Genomic DNA, 24,423 nt, shown 5'->3' with positions numbered 1-24,423 from the left:
ATTTAAAAAAAATGGAGAAAAATTCTTTATTATTTGAAGAAGTAAGAAAATGTAAAAATTAACGATTGTCACATTTTACACTGAACGACAAAAATTTAGCAAGATTGACTCGTATTCTGCTGTTAAGATTTTTATTGTTCCTGAAAAAAATTAATTTTTTGTTGAATTCAAAAATTTTGAAGAAATTGAAAGTTGTTAGAAAAAATACACTGAAAAAAAAAACAAAATTAACCCTTGGAGGACTTAGCTGACCACCGTAGGAAATTCGACTTTTCTTTTTTTTTTTTTAATCTTCACAGAATGAAAAAATTGAATGAACGTCTCAAGAGAGTAGAAAGAAAAGTTTTAGAAAAACATTTTCTGTTTGAAAGAAAATTGAGGTCAAACTTTTGAGGCTAGAAACCTTAAGCTTCCAAAGGGTTAAAGAACTTTTCGAGCTTTTGTTAAATATTTGTCGTTGAGTACTTCTTATTTTCTGCTCTTGCCTATGAAAGAAAACTCTTTTAAATTCACTTAAAAAGACTTACTACATAATAATTATCCCGAGAAATAATCAAGAATATCCTTTTTTTCCTTTATTTTTCTTTTGTTTCCTGTTAGACTATTTTTTTTATCTTTCTTTAATTTTATGATTCTTTTACATTAATATTTTTCTCTTTTTTTTATTCACTTTTAATGCACTTTTTTGTCTCTCTCTCTCTCTCTAAGAATGTGAGTGGAAAATAATAGAAAAAGAGATGCTATAAGTTCGTTCCTTTTCCTTAAAGATTTGTCATCAAAATTTCTTCTTTTTTTTTACTCAAATATATTCACTTATTAAAGCTTTTTGTTGATTTTTTTCATCTCTTGTTCGTTTTACTTTATTTTCTTGTTTTTTTTTAGTCCATAAAGTGCCTTTTTGCTCATTTCTTTTCTATATATTTATGTATTTTCCTTTAAAGTTTATTCCTTTTTTTCTTTTGTAAAAAATTAAAAGAAATAAAATAAATTTTTTAACAATACATAGCTCTTTGTTTTCCATATCCTTCTCAGTTCTTTTCGTTCTTTCTCATTCTTGGAGACAATCGTAAATTTATTAAATTCTTATACAATTAATTGCACACCCTAATAAAAGAAATTACTAACCCATGACTTTTCTTAATTTTTTTTTACTTTCCGTTATACCACCTAAAAGGAAATTTCTTTCTTAATAAAATTATAAAATATATAGATTTATCATATTCTTGCATGATGTCTGGAATTTTTCTCTTTTTCTATATCAATTTATAAACACAAATTTTGCCTTTCGTTTTTCATCTCTAAAAAATAGTAACACAAAAATATCATCCCAGATTAATTAATTAAATTTAAAATGCTAAATATACAAAAAAAAAGAAATCTCATAAAAATATGAAATTATGTAGCTAAAAGAAACTTATTATGGGGATAAAATATAGAAAAGATTGCAAAATAGAAAACCTTTTAAAAAAGACTTACGGGGAAATCCATCTGCTGCTTTTTATGGCTCTTCGCGATGATTGATTTTTAAATATTCTTTAAAAAAAAATTTGGAAACATTAATTTTCTCTTTACTCACGACAAAATAGTTTATCACAAAAAATACTAACATTACTATATTGAAAAGAAAAAATATTCTTAAATAATTTTCTCATTATATATTCCTTTGAAAAATATTTGATGAATGTTTGCAAAAAGAATCTTTAAGAGAAAGCTTTTAAATTTGTTGTTTTCTTTGCTTTTTAAACAGAAGAAAATGATAATTTTTCTAAAATTTTTTATCACTTTTTCTATTTTGGGCTGATTAATTCAAATTATTTGAGATTTTTGCTTACTTTCAATAGAATTAGGCTTGAAAATAAATTAAGAATTCTTGCCCTTATCTTGATTTTTCTTTAACCTTTTGAACGCTGTGATCAAAATTCTCACACGCATTGGGATATTCGTGTTTTAGCAAATCAAAGCTCTTATTTTAACTTTTTAGGCATTCAGATTGATCAGTGAGATGTAACTTGAATCAATTTTTACAGGAAAAATTAGTAAAACCATGAAAATGACAACAAAAAACGAATAAATTTGACCGTTATACCAATTTTTGAATTTCCACTTCCTACACTTTTGTTAATAATTTTTTTGTGGTTGGATCGACCTGAAATTTTTTCATAATATCCTCAGATAACAAAGAAATTTACTTATTTATAAGAATTTTGGTGTATAAGCTAGAAATATAGCTCTGGGGTCGGTCACTTACCCCTTACATGGCAATGCGAAGGTTAAACTTAAAAAGAAATAAAGAATTCTTGTCCCTTTCTTGATTTTTCTTTAATAAACAATTTTTAAGCTTTTTTTTAGGACTTCCCACAGAATCAATCCCCCTATTAAAATTTGTATTATATTCAAGAATAAATCAGAATTTTTTTCAAACTTACCTTAAATTGTTTCATAAAGTTTTTAATAAGTTATTTAAAAAAAAAAACATTGTTTTTTAATGTATATTGAATGTCTATAGACCTGATGAAGGCATTAAAACATTCTCGAAATGTCAAAGATAATCAAAGAGAAATGTCCAAGAATGTCATTTCGTGTATTTTGTAAACATTTTTAATTTAATTCTGAGTAGTTTTAAAATATTTTATGAATCCTGAAAAGGATTTAATTTTCAATGAAGATTCCCTTCGTAATTTTGCAAACATTCATCAGAAAATATTTCAATATTCTGCAAAAAAAATCTCAAAAATTACCTTTTTGTAATTTCCAAAATAAAAAAAAAAAATCTAATATTAAAGTGAAGAAAAAGCTTTCTTTAGCACTATTTTGTGACTTATAACGTGTAATATCTCTGTATTTGCTTCTGCCTGTGTAAGTTGTGTGAGGTAACAAAGAATTTCATAAATTAGTTTTTTTTAGCACTGTGTTTCTTTTTCAAGGAAAAAAGGCTACAAAGGAGTAAAAATTGGTTATCATTTCTTCCTTCTTATCATCGCAATTATGAATTTCACGTTGATTGTATTCAAATTGTTCTATTAACAGTGTTTTAACATCTATATTGTGTGCACATAATTCGTCACAAACAGCGTCCTGCGCGCAATTTCAACTTCTTCCTCACTATGCAATAAGATTTCTTTTGGATTTCATGTTTTTTAAGTGTGTTTGTTTTTAACATTAATGTTGGTGGAAAACAGGTACTCCGCTAAGTCCTTTTTGTTTCCTTATTTATAAAGTTTTTCTTTTAATAGCTTAATTCCCATTTTCTCTTCTTCTCAACAGCATCGTTTTCTTCTTTACCACTGCTTTTCTTATTACACTTTGTCACTTTTTTTTTTAAAGATTTTCTTTTATAGTTTTCTCTACTTTTATTTAATATTTAATTACTATTTATTATCGCGACTTGTTCTCTTCGCTTTTTTTTTTTACAATTTTCTTTATTTTTTTCCTGAAAATTCCCATCCGAATTAAATGTCTTCTCGAAGTTAGATGAAAAATAGTGCTGCTTTCTATCCTTTTTCCTATTTTTTTTTCATTTCTTTTTTTTTAATGTGTGTATGATATACAATTTGTCACATTTTTTCTAATAATTTTCCCTTTGTTTTTTTCTTCAAATTCTATGTTTTTCTTTTTTTTTTTTGTTTTACTAAAGTCAAATGATGGCATAAGGATAAACTTTCAATCGCATCTCATTGTTTTTTTTTCTTTTATGTCTTTAGCATTATTCTTATGGTTTTTTGTACTTTGTTGTTTTTTCATCATCATCATCATTAAATTTACAATAGTTTTTTTATTACTCTATTTCATCACATCATTGATATATTTTCACGTTTTTTTTCTTCTTTTTTTTCACCTTTGTGCTTAATTTATATCGATTTACATTTTTTTCAAATATTTTTTGGGCTTTTTTATAAACACATTTTTTGTGGATTTTTCTTGGTTTTTTCTTAGATTTTCTCGAGTTTTTTTTAGCAATGAGTGTTTTGTGTGTTCACGATTAACTTTTTTGGCAGTTTTCTTGCTGAAAATTTACAAAGAACGCATTTAGAAATTAGCTTACCTACTTATGAAGATTTCTTTTAATGTTTGCTGGGAAATTTAAAAATTCTTTTTGTCAAATCAAAAAACTTTTTTTTTTAATTTTGAAAAGGCTTTGATAGATTAAAGTTCTGGGAAAAATTCTAGGGCTAAGAAAAGCTCAAAAAATTCATCAAAATGTTACTCAATTGATCGTTAATAAAAACGTAGAAGTTTGCATAATTCTAAACGCGTTCTTTCTGTGAAATAAATTATTTTCAAAACATTTTTTTTCGAGATTTCTTTTTCAAAAAAAAAAAAAAAAATGTTAAGAGAACTATTTATTATGGTAGTGTTGTGTAGGGTAGAGAGGGGCAAAATGAATCAGTAAATCAAAATATATTTATTAATTTAATTAGACTGATTTTATTTTTCTTTATAAATAATTTTATTCTTTGTATTAGATGCTCTATAAAATTGATCTATAAAAAAAGGTTCCTAAAGACATTTTTGACACAATTTGATAAAATATTAACAGACAATTTTTGACAGAATTATTCAAATCGAATTAATCTGTCAGACAAAAATTGTCAACTATTTGTATAATTCCGGATTTTCATGAAAAAAAAATATACCTAAGCAAAATATTTGACAGATCATTTGTGTCAAACGTTTTGACAGAATATTTGCAGATCACTTGTGTCAGAAGCTTTGACGGATCGTTTCTAACAGAAATATTCTGACATAAATTTCAAAATAAATTATTTCTAAAAGAATTTTCTTAACGAATCTATTCTAGGTAAAAAATTCTTGATGCAAAAAATCATTAAAGAATATTCTTAGCAAAGAAAGAAAAGAAATCTTTAGAAAAATTATTCTTTCTTAAAAAAAAATTCAATATCGATAAATGATACTAAACCTGATTATTGTGAACTGATGAAATATTCCCTTCAGCATCCAAATTTCTTCAAGCCCATCCTTTTTGCTTTAGTGATCCATTTTGCCCTTCTTCAGTGTTTCAAAACTTTCATTATTTTTTCACTTCACATAAAGATCTTTTTGAATTTTCTTTTTTTTTTTTTTAATTAAATCCACAATTTTTTTCCTCCTCAAAATGAATCTTGAAGGATTTTTCAGGGGATTTTTCTGTGTTCTTTTTTTTCATCACGATGGTCATGCAATATTTTTCATCTAACATCTTTCTGTCCAATATTTCTTTTTAAAACCGAATTTTCTTTTAACGTTTTCCAAAAAGTTTGATCTCATTTTTTTTAAATTAGAGTTTTGTTGATTTTTCCTCATGAAAAATCCTCAAGTTTCTGATTTCACTGAAACTTCTTCAACTTTTCCTTTTGTTCTCTGTTGCTTCATCTTAAGTAATGTCTATCTTCGCGTATGATGATTAAGTTTTCTTTTTTTTTTTTTAAACTTTTTCTTTGTGATATCAACATGGGATCATATATCGTCCTTAAAATGTGTATTTGTGTGTGATTTTTCTCTCTCTCTCTGTATTACTTTCTTGTAACATATCGTTTAATCTTAAATATACAATATAATTTTTTTTATTAAAATAAAAAATCAGGATTAGGTCCACGGGGGGTTGGGGGGAGGGGGATAAGATTTATGTTTGTATGTGTGAATGTGGGGGAGTTTTTTTATGTAAAAGGGGGAGGTTTGTTTTTTTATTGTTGTAATGAAACTATTTTGCAAGGTTTGTTTGTTTGTTTTTAAAGTGAAAAAAAAATGTAGGGGAGAGGGGGGATGGTGTGTGTGTGTTGCCATCAGTCCATTAATTCACCCACTCTATTGCTACCTTCGACCAATGAGACCATTTGGTGTTTGTGAACTAGCTGTATGCCACAGTTCCAGCTCCACAAGGAGGGGAAAGTGATCCGATGGGATGTGCGGATGTGGACAACCAACGACTTTATTTTCACGTAACCAATCCGCCGAAACGGGCCCCAGTAGCCCCAATGGCGTCATCCCGGTTCTCGTGTAAAAAATATAATCAATAATACCTTTAAAGTCGAAGGTGTAATTCGTGTAGGGCATAATGTCTTCACTGTATGCTGAGGCCAATTTGAAGGAATGCGTAAATTCATTTGGTGTATCACTACCGCATAACCGCTGTAGGCATGCTTTGTACCCCAACTCCTTGAAATCCTGATGATCCATCGACACCCTTCCTGAGCTGAGGAATTCAATTACCCCCGAATCCGGGAGGGAATTGAAGTCCCCACATAGGAGGAGTTGCACATTGTTGCTGTCAAACTTATGACCTGGCCGAAAGCTGTGACCCGCCTCATCGAGAATACTCTTCAGCTCATTACTCAGCATCATGGTTTGTATGAGTTTGACATCACAGAATTCCGGGTCCCAGTGAATGTGTGCCGTGCACACGAGAATTGGCTGCGCCAGCTGTGCAGCTTCGGGTGAGAGTCCCTCCCACGCGGACTCCTTCACCTTCAGCAATGCCGCAAGCCCAATGTTGTCCTTTGGCATCACACGATTAAGCATGTTGTCTGATCCCTCGGCATTTGCCATTGCCAGCTGATTGAATTCCACCAGGTGTTCCTTAATTAGGGAAAATCTGCAAAGGAAACAAAAACGAATATTTCTTTTCTATAAATCAAAAAAGATGGCTTTATCTGAACGAAATTATTGGGATCTTTGGAAATATTCTGATGATTCGCCAAGGAAATTCAAATATAAGCCTATGTCTACAAATGTTATAAAAATACTTAAATCAAACCGAAAAGTAAGTAAATTTAACCCAAAAAAAGACTAAATTCAAGCTGATAAATATTCGGCTTTCATTCCTAAAACAGCACAGATTGAGAAACAAAACATTAAAAAAAAATATTAAAGCCTTAAAAATAAACTAAATTTAACCCGGAAAGTATTAAATTAATGCCTAAAAGTAGTAAATTGAACCCAAAAAAAAAAGACTAAATTAAACCCAAAAAATCCTAAATACGTTTTTGGATTTTCTTTCCAGTTTTGAGCTATTCGGTTTTTAGGAAAAGAAGTGAAGTTAAATATTCAGATCTTCGGATGATTCACCTAAAACCCCAAAATATTCGCCAGATAAATACCCCTTGTAATCAAGAGATCAAGAGAATGGGAAAACGTGGTGAAAGATTGGACATTGCTGATCGTGGCTGAAGTTTGTGGCAAAGGATCGACAAGGTATGGAGAGCTCCTGGGACATCAGACTGGATTAATTCCCATATGGAATCCAAATCAAGCCACGAAAGAGAAAAATAAAAGAAAAATTAAAGAATCTTCTCTGAACCAACAGTTTAGAATCTTTTTCTGCATAAGAATGAAATCTGGCTAAAAACAAACTTTTTGTAGCTTTAACAAGCATCTCAATGCTTAACTTTATTTACATAATAAAACATCTTTTTATTTAAAAATTTGTCTCTTTAATGATTCCCTGAATTTTTTTTGCTAAAATTTAAGTTTTATATAATAACAAAAAGAAGCATAATAATTTTAGTACAGAGGTAGTCACTTCAGACAAACCAAGTTAGTTTCTCTTTAAACATTCATTGAGAACGATTCAATTTCTTAAGCATGAAAATGGATCTAGAAGATCATGGGCAATTCTATGCTTTAGATTATGTTCTATTTGTGATTGTGATTCTAGTGTCAGTTAGCATTGGTCTCTACTATGCAATCAAGTCAGAGAAAAAGGCAACAACTGTGGACGATTATCTACTGGGTGGAAGAAAAATGGAACTTTTCCCAGTTTCCTGTTCTCTCGTCGCAACTGCCGTTTCAGCAAATGCTTCTATTGGCATTACAGCAGAAGTTTATGCTTATGGGACCTATATGTGGATTTTTCTGTATAACTCGGTGATAATGGGAATTTTAGTGTCGTGGATTTTTTTACCAATTTTTTCCGAACTAAAATTAACTTCTGTGTTCAAGTACTTTGAATTGAGGTTTAGTCGTAGAGTTAAATTGCTTGCTAGTGGATTATATTTGTTTAGTAGCATAATCCATTTGTCCTACATAGTTTATGTTCCTGCTGTGACCTTTCAACGTGTCAGTGGATTAAACACTCACGCAATGATGATTATTCTCTCAGTCATTACGGCTCTATATACGTCAATTGGAGGATTTAAGGCCGTAATATGGACAGACGTAGTGCAACTTCTCTTTATGTTTGGTTCTATGATTATTATTATATATGTTGGAATTTATTCTGCAAATGGAATTGAGAATGTCTTTAATGCAGCCAATCGCGGAGGAAGAATCATCATTGCTAAGTATTTTTGAATTTTTTATCTTTTTTTTTTGACGTTTTATCTAATTTAATTTAATTTTTCTTTTTAGTACAAATAAAATAAACTCAAGATCATCATTTTGGAGTCATATTTTCTCTAGCGTCTTAATTGGAATCTACCAGAATGGTTTAAATCAAACGAATATCCAGAGATTTCTCTCTTGCTCAAATTCAAGAAATATGAAATTATCAGTTTGGATTCTCGTTGTCTTCTGGAATATTTTCCTACTTCTTTCGGTATTTTTGGGAATTATTATATACGCGAATTACGAAACCTGTGACCCATTTAAAGCTGGAATCATACGCAGAATTGACCAAATTGTTCCACATTTCATTCAAGACAAGGCCTATCTCTTTAAAGGATTCAATGGAATCTTCATTGCGGGCATTTTCTCAGCTAGTCTATCAACAGCATCATCCTACCTAAATGCTCTAACTGGGATAATCTATGAGGATTTTATACGACAAAAGTTTCCAAATTTAAAAGAAAATTATGTTGAAAATATTCTGAAGAACACTGTCTTAGTTTTGGCTCTTCTACAAATTGGATTAGTTTTCTTTATTGAGAAAATGGGGACAATGATGCAGATTGCATTTCAAATCGTTTCTATCAGTACATGTGCACTGCTTTCACTCTTCTTTCTTGGAATTTTCATTCCTAAGGCTAATAGCAAGGTTAGTTGCATCAATTTATGTTTAAACATAATAAATTTTAATGTTTTCTTGAAATCCGTTTTAGGGAGCACAAGCAGGAGGATTGGCAGCCTTTGTTTGTGTTCTTATCCTTATTATTGGAAGTCTTAATGTTAAACCTGAACCTTCTCTACCTTTTCGGACTGATGGCTGCTTAAACCAATACAACATAACAGAATTTAGCGTCAATTCAACTGTTAAACCTTTAATTGAGGAGAATAACGACGTTTCTTGGCTGTTCAAGATCAATTACAACTACTACGGTATAATTGGGGTAGTTGCAGGCGTAGGTGTTGGATACATAGTGAGCCTACTCACTGGAGGCTATACTGTTAAGGACCAAAAACTTATTGCAAAATTTTTAAGAAAGAAACGTTTACAAAGGGAAGAAGAGCAGTTAACACAACATGAAATGAGTTAAATAGATAGAAGGGGTTAAATAATAATAATTTAAAAAGAAATTAAATGAGCTGATTCGGTTAAGAATAGCATGTTTAAGAATACTGTGACAAATAGAATTTTCTTATCATTAAAGAAAAAAAAGGGCTGTAAATCGGTATTAATTATTTTAAAGACAAAAAGCTTAAATAGATTCTTTGATAAATCACGAAAAAAACTTCTCAACCCCCCAAGATTCTTCTCAAAAATCATAAATCTAAATCAAAGAAAAAATCTCTTCTCATTCTACCGAGATTTTGACAACATAGAGACATTCTTTGGGTACAAGGTGTAAAAGTAAAATCTCTATAAAGCATCGCTTGTGTGAAAGAAGTAATTTATCATGGACCTTCTCTCCTTATGATTGATTAGCAAGATGTGTGTGTGGGGAAAAGACGAAAGAGTGATAAAAAAAAATTAAAATCTCACCTTGATGCTCGGAAGAAGATAGCACATCCATCGACGTACTTCCTCTCATTTTCCGCCATCGTTTTGGCGCGTGATTTTGGCGAGAAGATTCCTTCGTAGCCGTCATTTTTGAGTTCAGGCTTGAAGAAGTTGTAAAATTGATCCGTCTCCACTTCCTGCAGGCTGATTATGTCGGCAGAATAGTGACGAATCTCATCAAGAATTGCCTAAAAATTTAAAGAGGAAGAAATGTAAAAGTTTTCGTAAAGAATTTTCCAAATTAATTTGTTTTAATTTGTTCTTCCTTTTACCTTTTTCCGATACTCCCATGCGAGTGCCCAACTCTGGCAATAGCCATACATTTGTCTCGTTGCGTATTTATCGCAGAGGACGTTGTAGCACATTACGGTGAATATACCTGCGCCGGAGGAAAGTTTTACAGAAATGGCAAATATACACAAAATGATTTTGCAGAGAAATTTGCCTCGTTAGACAAGTCAATTGAGCAAGGAATAAGACAGAGGGGGACGCATGTTAAAATATATTATTCATTACAATAAATTTTAAACGTTAGAGAAGTATAAAATTTACTGACCACTCGATTAAAGGTTAATTGGGAGACTCTCAATGCGCGACACAAATTCTCTTACTTCTTTCTCTACTCTTTGCCACATATGTAGGCTTCTTAAAAGTAATCTATCCACCCGACATCTTATCACTTTGTTTACGGTGATGACTCTCTCACAGAGTCCACCAACACCACAGAGATGCGCTGCTGCTGGCTGCTGTGGCAACAAAGTTGAGGTGGACTTGTGCGTTATAAATTGCTACTGAAGAGATTTATCTACGAGTGAGATGTAGGCCGGTAAGAAGTCAGAAAGAAGCACAACATAGAGTAGAAGATTGGCCAATTTTTGAACGTGCGGTGCTATTAAGAATTCTTTCACATTAACTATTAGATACTAATTTGGATAATCGCAACAGTGTATTAAACTGATTAAGCTAGAGTGGATAATAATGTTTTTTTTTTCTTTAAGATTTTGTCTTCATCTATAAAGGATTTTTCGGATTATTTTATAAAAATTTAGCCATCAGATTAAGCTTGAATTAAAAAAAAATCTTGAAGTCAAGGGGTTAAGTATTCTCTACATTTTTAACCCCTTCTGCAGTAAAAATTTATTTTCTTTCTCAGTGTGCTCCCTAAATTAGCATATCATATCTCTAATCTAATTTTCAAAGAAGAAAAGAAAAGCAGAAAAATAAGGAAAATTAATTAATTCAACCAAGAAAATTATATGTAATTTGTTTTTCAAATCTCACACACTGCAAGTAATTAAATTCAATGCTTACAATTTTGCTCCAATTAAAATAATAATATTTGAATTTATTCATCCCTAACTAGTATTATAATTTTCACAGTTGGTAGTTAAAAGAAAATTTAATCTTTATAATCAAAAGGAAACATTTTCTCTCATGTTGTGGATAATATCAATGTCAGTGAGCAATTTGTTGGGAAAAAAAAGTAATTTGTTCTTTCATTGGCAAATAGAGTAATTTAATTAAAATTCTTTAGAAAATAATGTCTCTTTTAAGTTTTTTTTTTTAAACTGTGCACGGGCACCTATAAAAAGCAATCTAAGGTGAGAGTTAGTATAGAGAAAATATCCGTAATTTGTGCATTTATGTTGCGAGAAAAAATTATCATATAAACTGAGATTAAATGCATATAATTTTCATTCAAAATGTTTCCTGCGTTCTCTCCTTTAACATTTATGTATTATGTTTGCAAATAGATGGAGAGTAATATCTTGTGGCGCAAGATCTCGCGGCTATTCTATGGGGAGAAGATGGGAAAAAGTGATAACTACGAAAAAGAAGAAGAAGAAAAAAAAGATTTAAGAGTTTAACAAGCGCACAGAGAGTTCCCTTTTTTGCAATTTGCATTAATTAATTGACGAATATTAGATCAGAGGGCTGCGATAACATAATGTCGATGTGCGAGGAAAGAATATTCAATTAAAAAAAGATTAGAAAAAAATCTTACATGCTGGTCGAGAACGATTAGGACGAGCTAATGGAATCCATGGACGTTGTGGCGGAGGTCCTGTACTAACTGCAAAGAGAAAAAGGAAAATTATTATTTATTTTGACTAATTCTTGTAAGTGGAAAAAAAAATTTTTTAAAGTTGTTGCATGAGATTTTTGAGCATAAAAATTCGCAAAAGTTTGGAGCAAAAACGCGTAAAGTGGAGGAGCTTTTTCTCCAACGATGTGTAAATAACCCAGAAGACCCATCGTTTGTATAGTTCCCCTTTTATGCTCTCTCCTCTCCTTCTTCTTTCACGGTTGCACAGTATTTATACAAATAGGGCTCATTAGTAATACCACAGAGTAAACAAAATCCCCGAAGAAGTTGGTTGGAGAAGCATGGGTAAAAAAAAATAAATAAAAGCGGGGAGACTTCTCATATTACATGGAAAATAACAAGATCACTTTTGCCGCGCATAACCAAAGAGTCAAATATCAAAAGGAGAAGTGAGAAGCGAACTAAAAAGCAAGGAAGGGTGGGAGGCTAATGGGGGGCACATCAAGAGTGCACCACATAGCTCGCATATGTATGTACATAGCAATGCGAAGATGAGAAAGAAAACGATGCGCCAAAACCATTGTTGAACATGCTGACGAGCAACAATTGATACGACGTGCAACATGATCGTGAATCGACATAAGGGTCATGGTTATTGATCTGTGCAAACAAATTTATTTTACAATCCACCACATTTCAATCCCCATCTCTTCTCTTTTTACCCAAGTAAAATCTACCGCATTTTGTTCCTTTTTTTTTTCATTTTTCTCTTCCTCCTTACTCCTCCGTCCACCTCCTCCCATTCACCCACAGACGCCACACTGAAGCAATCTAAAGCAATTTCATCTTCTTTCGCACTTCATCCATATAAGCACGAGGCACTTCGCCGACATATTTCATAATAGAATGAGAATGATTTCCAAGCATCGCAAGATGTAAAGTGATATGCGGCGAAAGAATTAGTCGTGCCATTTTTATTCATTTACCCATAAAAGGGAATCACCGACACGATCAAATGCCGGGAGTTTCGTTTGATTAGCTATTGGGATGAATGATTGAAATTGAGAATCAAACCGAAGAATATATTCCTCACAGCATAATGCCAATAAGAGCATGAAGTTGCAGAAAAATGATCTACTGATCTTCAAATGATATGCCTACATATTGTCTGTCTAAATGAATTTCAATTTAAAATGTAGGGCACATACCTGGAAATTAAGAAATATTTTTTTGTGGTTGCTTCATATTGGAAATTTTAAAGGAATTCCTTGTTTTATCGATTTTTGAAGTAGTTCTTCAGGAAAGAGTGTTAGAATAATAATTTAGAAAATAAATTTAGAAAAATTCCTTTCATTTTTAAGGGAGAGATTCTATGAACAAAACAAACAAAAGGAAGAACTTTAAAAGATAAGTTTGAAGCAAATGTCAGGCTTTGAGCAAACACTATTAGAATTCCACATTTTTCTATATTAAAACTCCATTAGTAAGATACTGTTTGTTTAACCTTTTCGCGTTTTTTGGGTCATATGTAGACCGAAATGTGAAACATTTTATTTTTCTAAATTTTTATGAATTTAATAGTTTTTTCAAGTTACCAATACACCAAATTCCCGCTAAAGAGGCCAAAAAATACGTTCTGACTGAGAAAAGTACTCTGACAGCATCTACAGAATAAATAAGGTGATAAAAAGAGCGCATATTTCAATGTCTTATATTTTTTAACGTTCATTTTTAACGTACAGATAAGTTAAAAACAGGGTCATTATTAGGCAATAGTTGAGTCAAAATTAGTTAAAAATTGAGTCAATATTAGGTAAAGGCTGAGTCTGCATAAGGCAAAATCTGAGTCATCATAAGGGATTTGAGTCACAAAAATTCTCTTTTGGCGTCGTAATTAGATGGACTCAATTTGAATTGAAAGATGGTGACTATTAAGGGTTCAACATTAACTAATCAAACTAATCTTAAACTCTTCATTTTCTCAAGATCATTTAAGAAATATTTTAATTTTAGTTTATTGCGGAAGTCAATCAAAACGCATATCGAGGGCTGCATTGTAAAACCGGCTAAGTCGGTTCGGAGCTCATACCGACTTAGCCGGTTTTACAATGCAGCCCTCGATATGCCATTAAATTGTACCATCTGACAGGAAAATTAGTCTGAACTTTTACACTCAAATCTAATGATTCTTCTAACAAATTATAAAAGAATGCAGATAATTTGCTTATGGTTATTTTTCAAATATCCATTTAGATTTTATTACTAAATTTTCCCTGAAGGTTAATATCCCCACCAAGATCCTAATTCTCTTCTTTAGCTAGAGATGAAAAGAGAGAATTTTGCCCACCCATAGTAATTGAGTTTAATTTAGTTTCTATATTTAATGACTTCACAAGTCAATTAGAGCAAGTTCAATTAAATCTATCGCATTTAACTGCACCAGTTTAGAGATCCCTCCTTCTGATTTCTCATTCATTCAAGCATTTATTTCGTTTACTACCTACCTATACCTCCTTTAAGAAGCTAAAGAGAAGCTACACACACAAAGTGAAAGTTTTATGAAAATCGAATTAATAAGAAGGAGAACTGCTTGATTTTTTAGCTGTGATTCTTTCTTCAAAGAAGCACAGCTTCTGTGTACACTCTAAAATGCAAAGTCGTCAGATCGGGCTCAAACTTGGGATGAGCACGAATTAGGGTCCCTACATTCCAAAAAACGTATGCGCCAAAAATTGTTCCGTCCGGCCGTCCGTCCGTCCGGCCGTCCGGAACCTTTCGCTAAATTACAAGAGAACGGTAATAGATAGAGACTTGCGGTCAACGGCAAAGTTCATATATCAGGTGGAAGACATCCGATTATGAAGTCAAATCCGACACCCCACCCCTCCGTCCGCCATTTTGAATAACCTCAAAATTTTGTTTTCGCTATATCTCAGCCCCTGTAATAGCTAAAAATCCGAAATTTTTATATGTTGTAGGGGCCATCAATACCTTTCCAACGATACCTCATTTTTGAAAATCGGTCAAGCCGTTTAGTCAATATGGCCGCCACAATTTTTCATCGAAAATCGGCCATAACTCGAGAACGGCTTGACCGATTTTGATCAACTCGGGCTCAAATGAAAGATATTAACGCGCCCTACAACTGCTCGGAACATCGCAAGTTCCAAAAATGACCGCAAGTGGCGCTAAAATCGAAAACAAAATTTTCGATGAGTTTTCGATGAATATCTCGAGAACGGCTTTATAGAATTGCTTCAAATTTTGATATGTTATAGCTGGCTATAATATCTTTCATCATGCCAAAAATGAAGAAAATCTATGTAACCGTTCCGGAGATATCGCGTTTTAAAGTTAACATGTCATATCTTGAGTTGCATAAGACCATATGTGTTTTATATATATACACATATAGATATAAAAGTAAAGTAAAATATATATAAATGCATAGATATATACATTATATATACATATAAAAATTCAAAGATAAAGATATATAAACTGCAAATATAAAAATTAAATATAGTATGGATGGAACAGTATAAAGCGAAAGAACGGTAAGTAAAACTTACAGGCTGTGATTCTTTCTTTGTCAATGAAATGTGAAGATGGCAGAAAATTGAGGATGGGCAAATTTTGAGGAGAGACTTACTCGTGAGCCGAATCACAGCCAACGCCCTCTACGATTCAGACTTTCTTCAAAATTTCAGCGCGTTGGCTGTGATTCGGCTCGCGAGTAAGTCTCTCCTCAAAATTTGCCCATCCTCAATTTTCTGCCATCTTCACATTTCATTGACAAAGAAAGAATCACAGCCTGTAAGTTTTACTTACCGTTCTTTCGCTTTATACTGTTCCATCCATACTATATTTAATTTTTATATTTGCAGTTTATTTCTTCTTCTTTAACCACCTCCTTCATCTAGTTCTAGAAATTTGAAATTGCATAGAGATTATTTTCCATTTGCATCCATTTCGTTTGCTCTTGAATAACCATTTAATATTGATTTCCTATCTGTATATGTATTTTGTTGGTGTGGTAAAGTTTTTTGCTATTTGCATTGATTCTCAATTTCACAGCACATAGGCCTCATTCTCTTTCGCATGCCCTCACATAGAGACATGGTGGTAAATATAGAGTGAACGAGGGGTATAATAAGGTATCTAAAAGGCTAAATAGAAGTGTCCGCGGTCTGATCAAGACGTATTATTTGCAATTGCAATCCACTCGTGTACGCATGGGATTTGCAATGGATTTTAAAAGATGATGGCATGGCAAAGGGAATGCAAGTGATGTGTACATTTTGTCTTGACAATTGCATGCAATATATTTCCACATCTGCGTGGTTCTTCTCTTGTACATTCCTATATGCTCTTATGATGCTAACTATCATATACAATACAAATCAATCATCGTCATCGCAAAGGCAGCAACTGCGTGCGGAGCTTCTGGTGGTACAACCGTGGAGCAGAAGCCACCGCAGCAATCAAACGTGAGCCACAAGATCTCATTGCAAATAGCATATAAATGAATGCATAGCTCGAGGAAATCACTGATTATCGTCTCTCACAAGAAGTTAAGCTTCATCCTCGTCTCTCCAATAGGCCCCTCACCGCATCCTCCTTGTATTCCTTTTCCCTTCCATCTCTCACTCTTTGCGTATTTGTCCGACACATCTCACATGCATCGGCATTGCTGACAATATAATAATTACTTATGCCAATTGCTAATTACCAATTTGCGGACTCTCACTATCCACTCTGGTTGTGCTCGTTGCTAATTCATTTTTCCACAACCGCGTGAGCCAATCAAGCGCATCTCAAGTTCAGTAATGACTGCAATCGCAACATCGCGACCCCCAACAAGCAATAATAATACGCGGAATTCAGCAAATATACACTCCACTCGTAAACAAAAAGTGCGCGCAATAAACGAGACAACGAGAGTGTTAATTGAATACCTCGTTTCTTTTTTTTACTCTTAAATCCTCTTTGGCGCTCTTTTACCTTCAACTTGAATTTTTGCAATTTGTTTTGCTTCTTTGTCTCCTCATTCAGGGGTATATATTACCATTTCATCTGTGAGATCTGTGCACATTTTTTTACGAAACATTTCTCACCTCGAGAGGTTGGTAAATCGTGGGAAAAAAGTTTTGGGCAGCATAAAAAATTTTATTAGCATAACTTTTTAAAGAAATTGTTGGTATTCGAACCCGGGTCTTTTAGGTGAAAGGCAAGTGTCTTGACCGCTTTGCTAAAATAGTATATCAAAGAAAGGTAAATATGTAAAATACCTGACAATGAGATACCAATTGTCATTGCCAGGTACTACGATTCAGACTTATGGGGTGGGTCCGTCCGTACGACCCCATGGCCCACGAGCAATTGAGCCAACCGTACTAGGGTGGTTGGGAGAGAGAGTCACCTTAAGAAGACTCCCGCCAACCCCACACATATAAGCCAATCTGTCCTATACCATGACAGTTAGTACCAGCGGTACTACAAATAAAGACAAGAAAATGAATTGTAAATATATAATAGTGGAAAAAATAAAGAAAATAAACGAAAAGGAATATAACGGATGAAATTCACTAGTCAAACAATATTCCTAAAGAAAAACTTAAGATTACCTATGAAAAATTTAAGATTTTGAAGTTTTCTTAACCGAAACTTAAGATTCCTTCACTTAGGCTAAATAAAGCTAAATGAATATTCTTCGAAATTTTTTTGATCTTCTTCAGGCAAAGAAATTCATAAAAATTATCAAAAAATCTGTTTTTTTGCTCGATTTACTTAAGATACCTATCTCAAGTTTGGCTATAAGAAATTTAAGAATCTTAAATTTTTGCGCAGAAATTAGAGAATCTTAAGAAAACTCATGAATACTTAAATCCTTAAGAAAACATGAAGAATTTAAAAAAAAAAAAACTTTAGACTTTCTTAAGGAATCTCTAAGTCTGTCTGATTAGTGAATTTCACCCAATATTCTGTTACTGATTTTCCCCTTAAATCTCCCCCCAAGGATAAATAAATATGAAGTTCACAATGGAGTAAAGTAAAACCAAATGAGTATATAGTTTTTGTCTCGCGCCACAGACCATTTGTGGACTAATGTAATGAATATAATTTTTAAAAAGTGATTATGACGACAATACTTTGCATTGAAAATTAATTTACATGTGGCAGAGTGAAAATTGTATTTGAAATAGCAATAAAATTTGCATTTTAACAACTCCACAAGAGAACTCATCCTTTTTTTGTGTGTGGTGAAATAGAAGAAATATAGAGTTGAGTATTTAATTTAAATAATGTTCAATGGAGCCATAAAAATTCTTCTTACTGTGTTTTCCTTACTCTATAGGTCTACTCTAGATTGCAATGTTGAGATAAATTCCTTTTCTTCTCTCCACATAACATATTTTCCGCATTTCAGCCGCAAGTTGCATTTCCACAAAGTTACCATTATGGTGATTCATTGCACATGCTGTGTAAATTATGATTAATTTACATAAAAATCAGCAAGATATGGGTACATGCGAACAAATATGCATACTAGAGGAGAATTCCATATTTGTGTAAATAGGTTTTTTTTTATTTTAATAAAACTAAATAAATAAATAAAATCCACACCTAATACAACATTTATTTAATTGCCATGTAATAGAGGGAGCGAATATGGGAAGAGGAGACATCTGCGACCATCACTTGTACCCCTTCAACAGTATTATTTTTCTTTTTTGTTTCTTCTACACACAAATGATGGGAAATGAATGGTGGGTATTGCATTGAACAAGGATCCTCTATAAGATATGGCAAAAAACATTAAATAATCGCGGCTTCTTATATTGAAGATTTCTCTGTTTTTCTCTCCACACACGATGCAAACTTGCAAAAGGTAGATATGTTGAACATGGCTTAATGGGATTGACGACAATTTTAGACGCATAAGCTTTCCCTTTCACACTCATAACTTCAGAGTATGGGGAAAAATAATTATTTATCTGTGGAATCATGCTAAACACACCCTTTTTCATGGCAAATCATCAAGACAATCACCATGTGTCACTAATCATTTGCAAAAATCTTTTGCGCGCAGCATGTTAAGGGAAAAGGAGAAAATGAGATAATTTCTGAGAAACCCGGAGAGAAGACGCTCCATTATAAGGGAGCATGTAGTTAATATTTTCTTATCAATCAATCACACGAAGGGAATATTCGCAATATTGCAATGTAGAGATGACAATGTACTAAGGGAGAAGAATTTAAGTTGAAGGTATAATAGTATCGTGGACAAATTTAATATAGGGGAGATTGACAGAGGATGAATGCAGATTTATAAATAAAAAAAGAGCTATTTGAACATAATATTCTTTTATGGGGCAAACACATACAGCTTCCGAGGTAACTAAGAACTGTATTCATTAGAAGGAACAAGAGGAATCTTTTTCCATAAATGAACACATTTAATGAGAATAATAGAAAAGCATTTAAAATTCCTACAATGCAAAACAAACTAAATTATTAACCAATTCTTTTTTAAATGCTTTATTTTACCCCATACTCGCCGTAGGTTTATTTGCAAATGAAGCCATTAAAATTAGCATAAATAAGTACATCATTTGCTATGAAGAATCAACCCAAACCCAAAGAGTGTTGTGACGAGTAAAATGAGAGTAAGGTTCCGGAGAATTTCCATCAATTCAAACGCAAAGGCACATAATCTGCGATGTTTGTTACTTCTTTTGAATTCCCAACAGAGACACACTATGTCAGGATTTTATTACTCCATTCGCCAATTTTATAGCCAAATTGCACACTTGAATCATTTTCACTTACTTTCCATGTCAGCAAGCTTTATTATTATTCTTAGAAGGAATTTGTGTCTGGCCGTTAAAATTCTACATTCAAGACATTCAACGTCTTCATCCGCAGAAGGTATTTTGAAAAGTAATAAAATTTTAAGTTCAATGTATTTTATTGTGTGCCGCTTTTTGCGGAATATTTCCCTCAAAACAACACCCTCATTTTTTTTTATTATTTTGAAGACAAATTAACAGTTTATTTGCTAAAAACATTCATCACGTGCTTTTCACTGTGTCCACATACACCTTTAAAGCATCAATGACAGGAAAATTCATGGGAAAATTGTTCTAGTGTGGCAAAAAGAAAATTCCATGCAAAGAGGTCTCATGTCTAATGCAATGAATCATCCACAAGACGTAAGAGCACACAGAGAAGTATGTATGAACACATAATGTTGAGTGGATGATTAATCGTCAAAAGTGACCAAGATCGCTTTGTAATCCTATTTAAGAGGTGATGGAAACACGTTCTTAATCCCATGATTGTCTTCTTAAGTGGCGAAACTGACAGAAATTTTTGTTCGCGCGGAATTGCACAAAAGAATCATAAAATTAATGTAATGTGAAAGAAAGAGGAAAATAAAATTGGGACAAGAAGACTTTTATTTGACAAAATTTATCATATTGATTGTCACCAAATTTTGTGAGAATTTTTTTTCATTGTACATTGCGTCATAAATCTTGAAGAATTGGGTTTAAATTGCTTAATAAATTGCATTGTGTATTGCTATAAAATTAATCATATTTTAGGGGAGAAAGAGCAAAAACATTGCTTTGTATGAGGAAATATTTATCAAGATAATGGAGAAAATTAAAGTTTTTTCTGGAGATTTTTATTCAATGATTTTTTTTAGCATTGAATCATTTTACTTAATTTTGTATTGATTTCTGGTTGCTCAGAGATAAGAACTGATAAAAGGAAAATATAGGAGTATGTCTTTCGCTTTCGGAAACATGTAGTCCGGCATTGAATTATTTTCCAATTTATTCAAAAATGTTTTTACCAAAAATTTCTTTTACAATAATTTGCTTATTTAACAGAATTAATAAATTCTTTTCTTTCTAACCCTTCTAAGAACAAATTAAGAGCACAAACAAAAAGTCTGACTGATCCAGGCCATCCTCCTCTAAATATTTTTTTGAAAATAATTTCCGCATAAATTCTCACAGAGGAAAACATAAACTTTACTCATCATATAAAATAACTTATGAAGTTCATTAAAATAAATCCATACAGTTCAAGTTGAACCTTCCCAAGTCATGGTCAAAAAATGCATTCTTCATGAACAAAAAATATGCTGCTGTCAAGCCTCGGCGGACTTTTTAATAAATTCGCCTTTTTGTGCGGCAATCTTCAGCAGCAGCAAAAGTGGACACAAAGTACGTGGTTGGAAAAAATATACAACAAGAAGGAAAGAAGCATGCAAAAATGTCCTCCCGCCTTCATAATCATCAGCAGTTGGAAATGTTTTCTTCTTCTGTTATGTCTTGTGTGCAATCCGCCGTGAGTTTTGTATGGATTATCACGACTCTCTCAAGTGATATTTATTGCGTTTAACAATATAAATCATACTCTTGTTCATTAGTGTTCCTAGACTGTTCACAATATAATAAATGTGTAATACATGGAGGCATCAAGATGAATTAAGTGGAATGAGGAGGGTTGAAGCATTTAAATTTGCATGTGCTCTTCTCACATGGTGAGGAGGCAAACACACAGAAAAAAAATAAAAGAACAACCAGATGATCTTCCCGTGTTCTTGAGGAAGCGAGCAATGAGGTAGAAAAAGAATTTTGAGGAGTGGTTCGCTTGACACATCTAGAAGATCTATCTTGATCTTTTTTATACACAACATAGCGCGAAGAAGGTGTTGGGAAGGGGGAGGCAGGAGGGACGCAGAGAAGTAAAAACCTTGTTATACTATGAGGTTTTCCATCTTCGCCCAGCAGCCACCATGAAGTTTCTCTCCGCTCTCGTGCAATTTGCACTGAAATCTCGGACGTTCGGGGCATTTATTGTGGCAGCACCACCAATTCTCAATGGGTGGCATATCAAATCATAAATATTTTATACTACATTGAACATTTTACCAGACAGACATACCACACGTACAGACAGTGAAATCGTTTGGTACACCAGAGTGAAGAAAATTAAATGATCTTTCCCTTAACATTTTCTCTTTGGCTGCACCCAAATGCACGCGCGCGCGCAAGATTAAACTGATCGGTAAAATTCATTTTGGTAATGCTGAACATTTCACCTTAGACGAGACTCTCGCTCATACATTTAACATTATCTCATCTCATTCACAATGTACCACACAGCAGTGAAAAATTTCTATTGCCTCCAGATGTTAAATTAAAATAAAATATTAAATAAAACCTTCCTTTTGCTCTGTGAGAATTTCTGTCACAATTTAAATCTTTTCCTCGTATGTGAAATGACATTTTACAACTATCACAGAATAGGGAATAAGGTTTTTGGTAAAATTTATTCATCTTCATCCAAATCAGCTACATCTGTTTGTCTGAACATCTTATTAAAGATAACAGATTTCTTTTTATTGAGATACCTTCGTGTGAGAAACTTCTGATGAGGAAGTTTACTATGAAGCATCACGTTGTAATTAATCGTCAAAAGTCTTTGCATTTTTATATTAAAGCTAATCACCACGTCAAAGAGATCACAAGCTCTCTTACCATGTGATCAATCAATGAAAGATCACTGATCATGTCTTGTGGTATTATACAAAGACCCACAAACAAGATCATCTTTAGATCTCTTTTTTTTCTGTACGCTGTTCTTGACTGTGAGATGTGTATTTAACATTGCAGAATAGCCCAGAAAATCTCCCACGGAGATGAATATTTTTTCTTTTTCGCCTTGCATTCGCCATTACTTCTCTTTTTTTTTAATTTTATTACTTGAGGATAAGAAGGTAGGTAGGTTTAGCAAAATTTAATGCAAAATATTATGTGTGTGTGCGGTGACGAAAGAGGCTGCGCATAATAATAAATTTAAGTTACACTTGGAAGATTCACTGAGCTTTCAGGGCATTCAACTAAAATACCATTTACCATGGAATTATGCGTTCAATATCAGTAATGTCCAATCACAATAAAATTTCATTGAAATAATAATAAAATAATAATAAAATTTCATAAGCAAAAGTGAAGTCTTTGCTTGTATATTTTCACAAATGATCTTTCTTTAAAAAAAAATACCGCATGAGGTAATTCAAATTCTTGTTCTATACTAAATTTATGTTTTCCTTTTAATTTAAATTCAAAATCAGAATTCAAAATCAAATTCGAACATAAAACTATATGTTTTTCATTGGAAATTTAAAGTAGATTTGAAAAAGGTAGATAAGTTCCTACGGAAAATTAAAGAGAACCCTCAAAATTATAGAGAAGTCCTAAAATAAAAATCTCGTGAAAGAAGTCAATTTGAATGTAGAGAGAAATAAGAATTTAGTCTTCTTTTTATTTCACTGTCTCTTTCAATTGCTTTTCGCTTATTTTACCCCCCTTCCCCTGGCTCAAACAACAATAAAGGTGGAAAATATACATAATGTTGTTGTTGGTTGCATTGTTAAACATACAAAACGCGTTTTGTACAGCAATTTATGCAGCATATAAATGAATGTAGTGCTTCACAGTGTCTTTTAACTTTTCTTTCTTTACCCTCTTCACAATCATACCGAATGGTGGAATCAACCACCTCCTCCTCGTGTGGATTCTCTCGAAAAGAAGAACCCAACATCTCTTTAGCTTATGTTGTATACGAAGATGAATATATAATGTTATAATTAACTGTTTACTTTATCAATGTGCACACACCGCCAAGAGGTAGACAAATATGGAATTCTTACTACTTCATTTTGTTTTCTTTTTACTACATGTCCCCCATGTGGATGATTGTTGGTAAATACGCACAATGCTAAATTCAACACAGTCCGATCGATATATTATTATTGAACAAAAGGTCAGTATTTATGCGATAGTGATTCCCTCCTCTTTTGCCACAACTCCAGACACTGAGGAATTTTCTTTAACACCCAACTCTCAATATCTCGAGATAATTGTCATTCTTTTAAGAACTTCGATTGGTTTGTGCGGGGCAAAAAAGCAGAAATGGTAGAGGTAGGTGTTTTCACTGTCTCAAGAAGTGTAGAAACATCTTACAACTCTTAGACATATTTGCAGTACCTGCCTGCTGAAGGAGTTGCAAACATATGAGGGTGCTCTAGAATTTACAAGCTAACCTCTCCTTATAATTATTCTACATGTCTGCTGTAAAGATTCTGAATAGATAAAATAAACTGAAAATAATTTAATTTCAGTTCTAAGGAGCTTTTATAAAATAGCGACATCTAACATCTGAACAGTTTTTCATTTTTAAATGAAGAATATTAAACTTTGTACTTAAAATTAAACATTTTACATTTCCCTTTTTTATTAAAAAAAAAAAACACCTACCTGCCTAACTATAAATGTTTTATTGCTGCCATATGAATTCGTGGCCAGCTATTTAATAAGTCGCTTCAGACAAACCAGGTTAGTTTCTCTTTAAATATTCATTGAGAACGGTTTAGTTTGTTAAGTAGAAAAATGGATCTAGAAGATCATGGGCAATTCTATGC

General features: G+C 32.5%; 1 protein-coding gene across 3 annotated transcripts in view; it reads right to left on the bottom strand.

Annotated features, from left to right (window-relative positions):
* Nucleotides 1-781: 781 nt before the first annotated feature.
* LOC129787959 (CCR4-NOT transcription complex subunit 6-like) overlaps nt 782-24,423 on the bottom strand; it is a 116,232-nt gene continuing 92,590 nt past the window's right edge. Inside the window, exons 4-8 of one of the 3 annotated variants that reach the window (XM_055823850.1) lie at nt 11,877-11,945; nt 10,144-10,250; nt 9,854-10,059; nt 6,018-6,589; nt 782-4,003 (exon numbers count right to left, since the gene is read on the bottom strand). In XM_055823850.1, the coding sequence (XP_055679825.1) occupies nt 3,951-4,003; nt 6,018-6,589; nt 9,854-10,059; nt 10,144-10,250; nt 11,877-11,945 (1,007 nt within the window). In that variant the 3' untranslated portion in view covers nt 782-3,950. Of the gene's footprint in view, nt 6,590-9,853; nt 10,060-10,143; nt 10,251-11,876; nt 11,946-24,423 lie in introns of all 3 variants that reach the window. The other 2 variants (XM_055823851.1, XM_055823849.1) reach the window with 2 other exon arrangements.

Source organism: Lutzomyia longipalpis, chromosome 1, assembly GCF_024334085.1.
Source record: "Lutzomyia longipalpis isolate SR_M1_2022 chromosome 1, ASM2433408v1".
Classification (NCBI taxonomy): Eukaryota; Metazoa; Arthropoda; class Insecta; order Diptera; family Psychodidae; genus Lutzomyia; species Lutzomyia longipalpis.
Note: the sequence above shows the minus strand (reverse complement) of the source record. Positions and strands in the feature narration are given on the sequence as shown.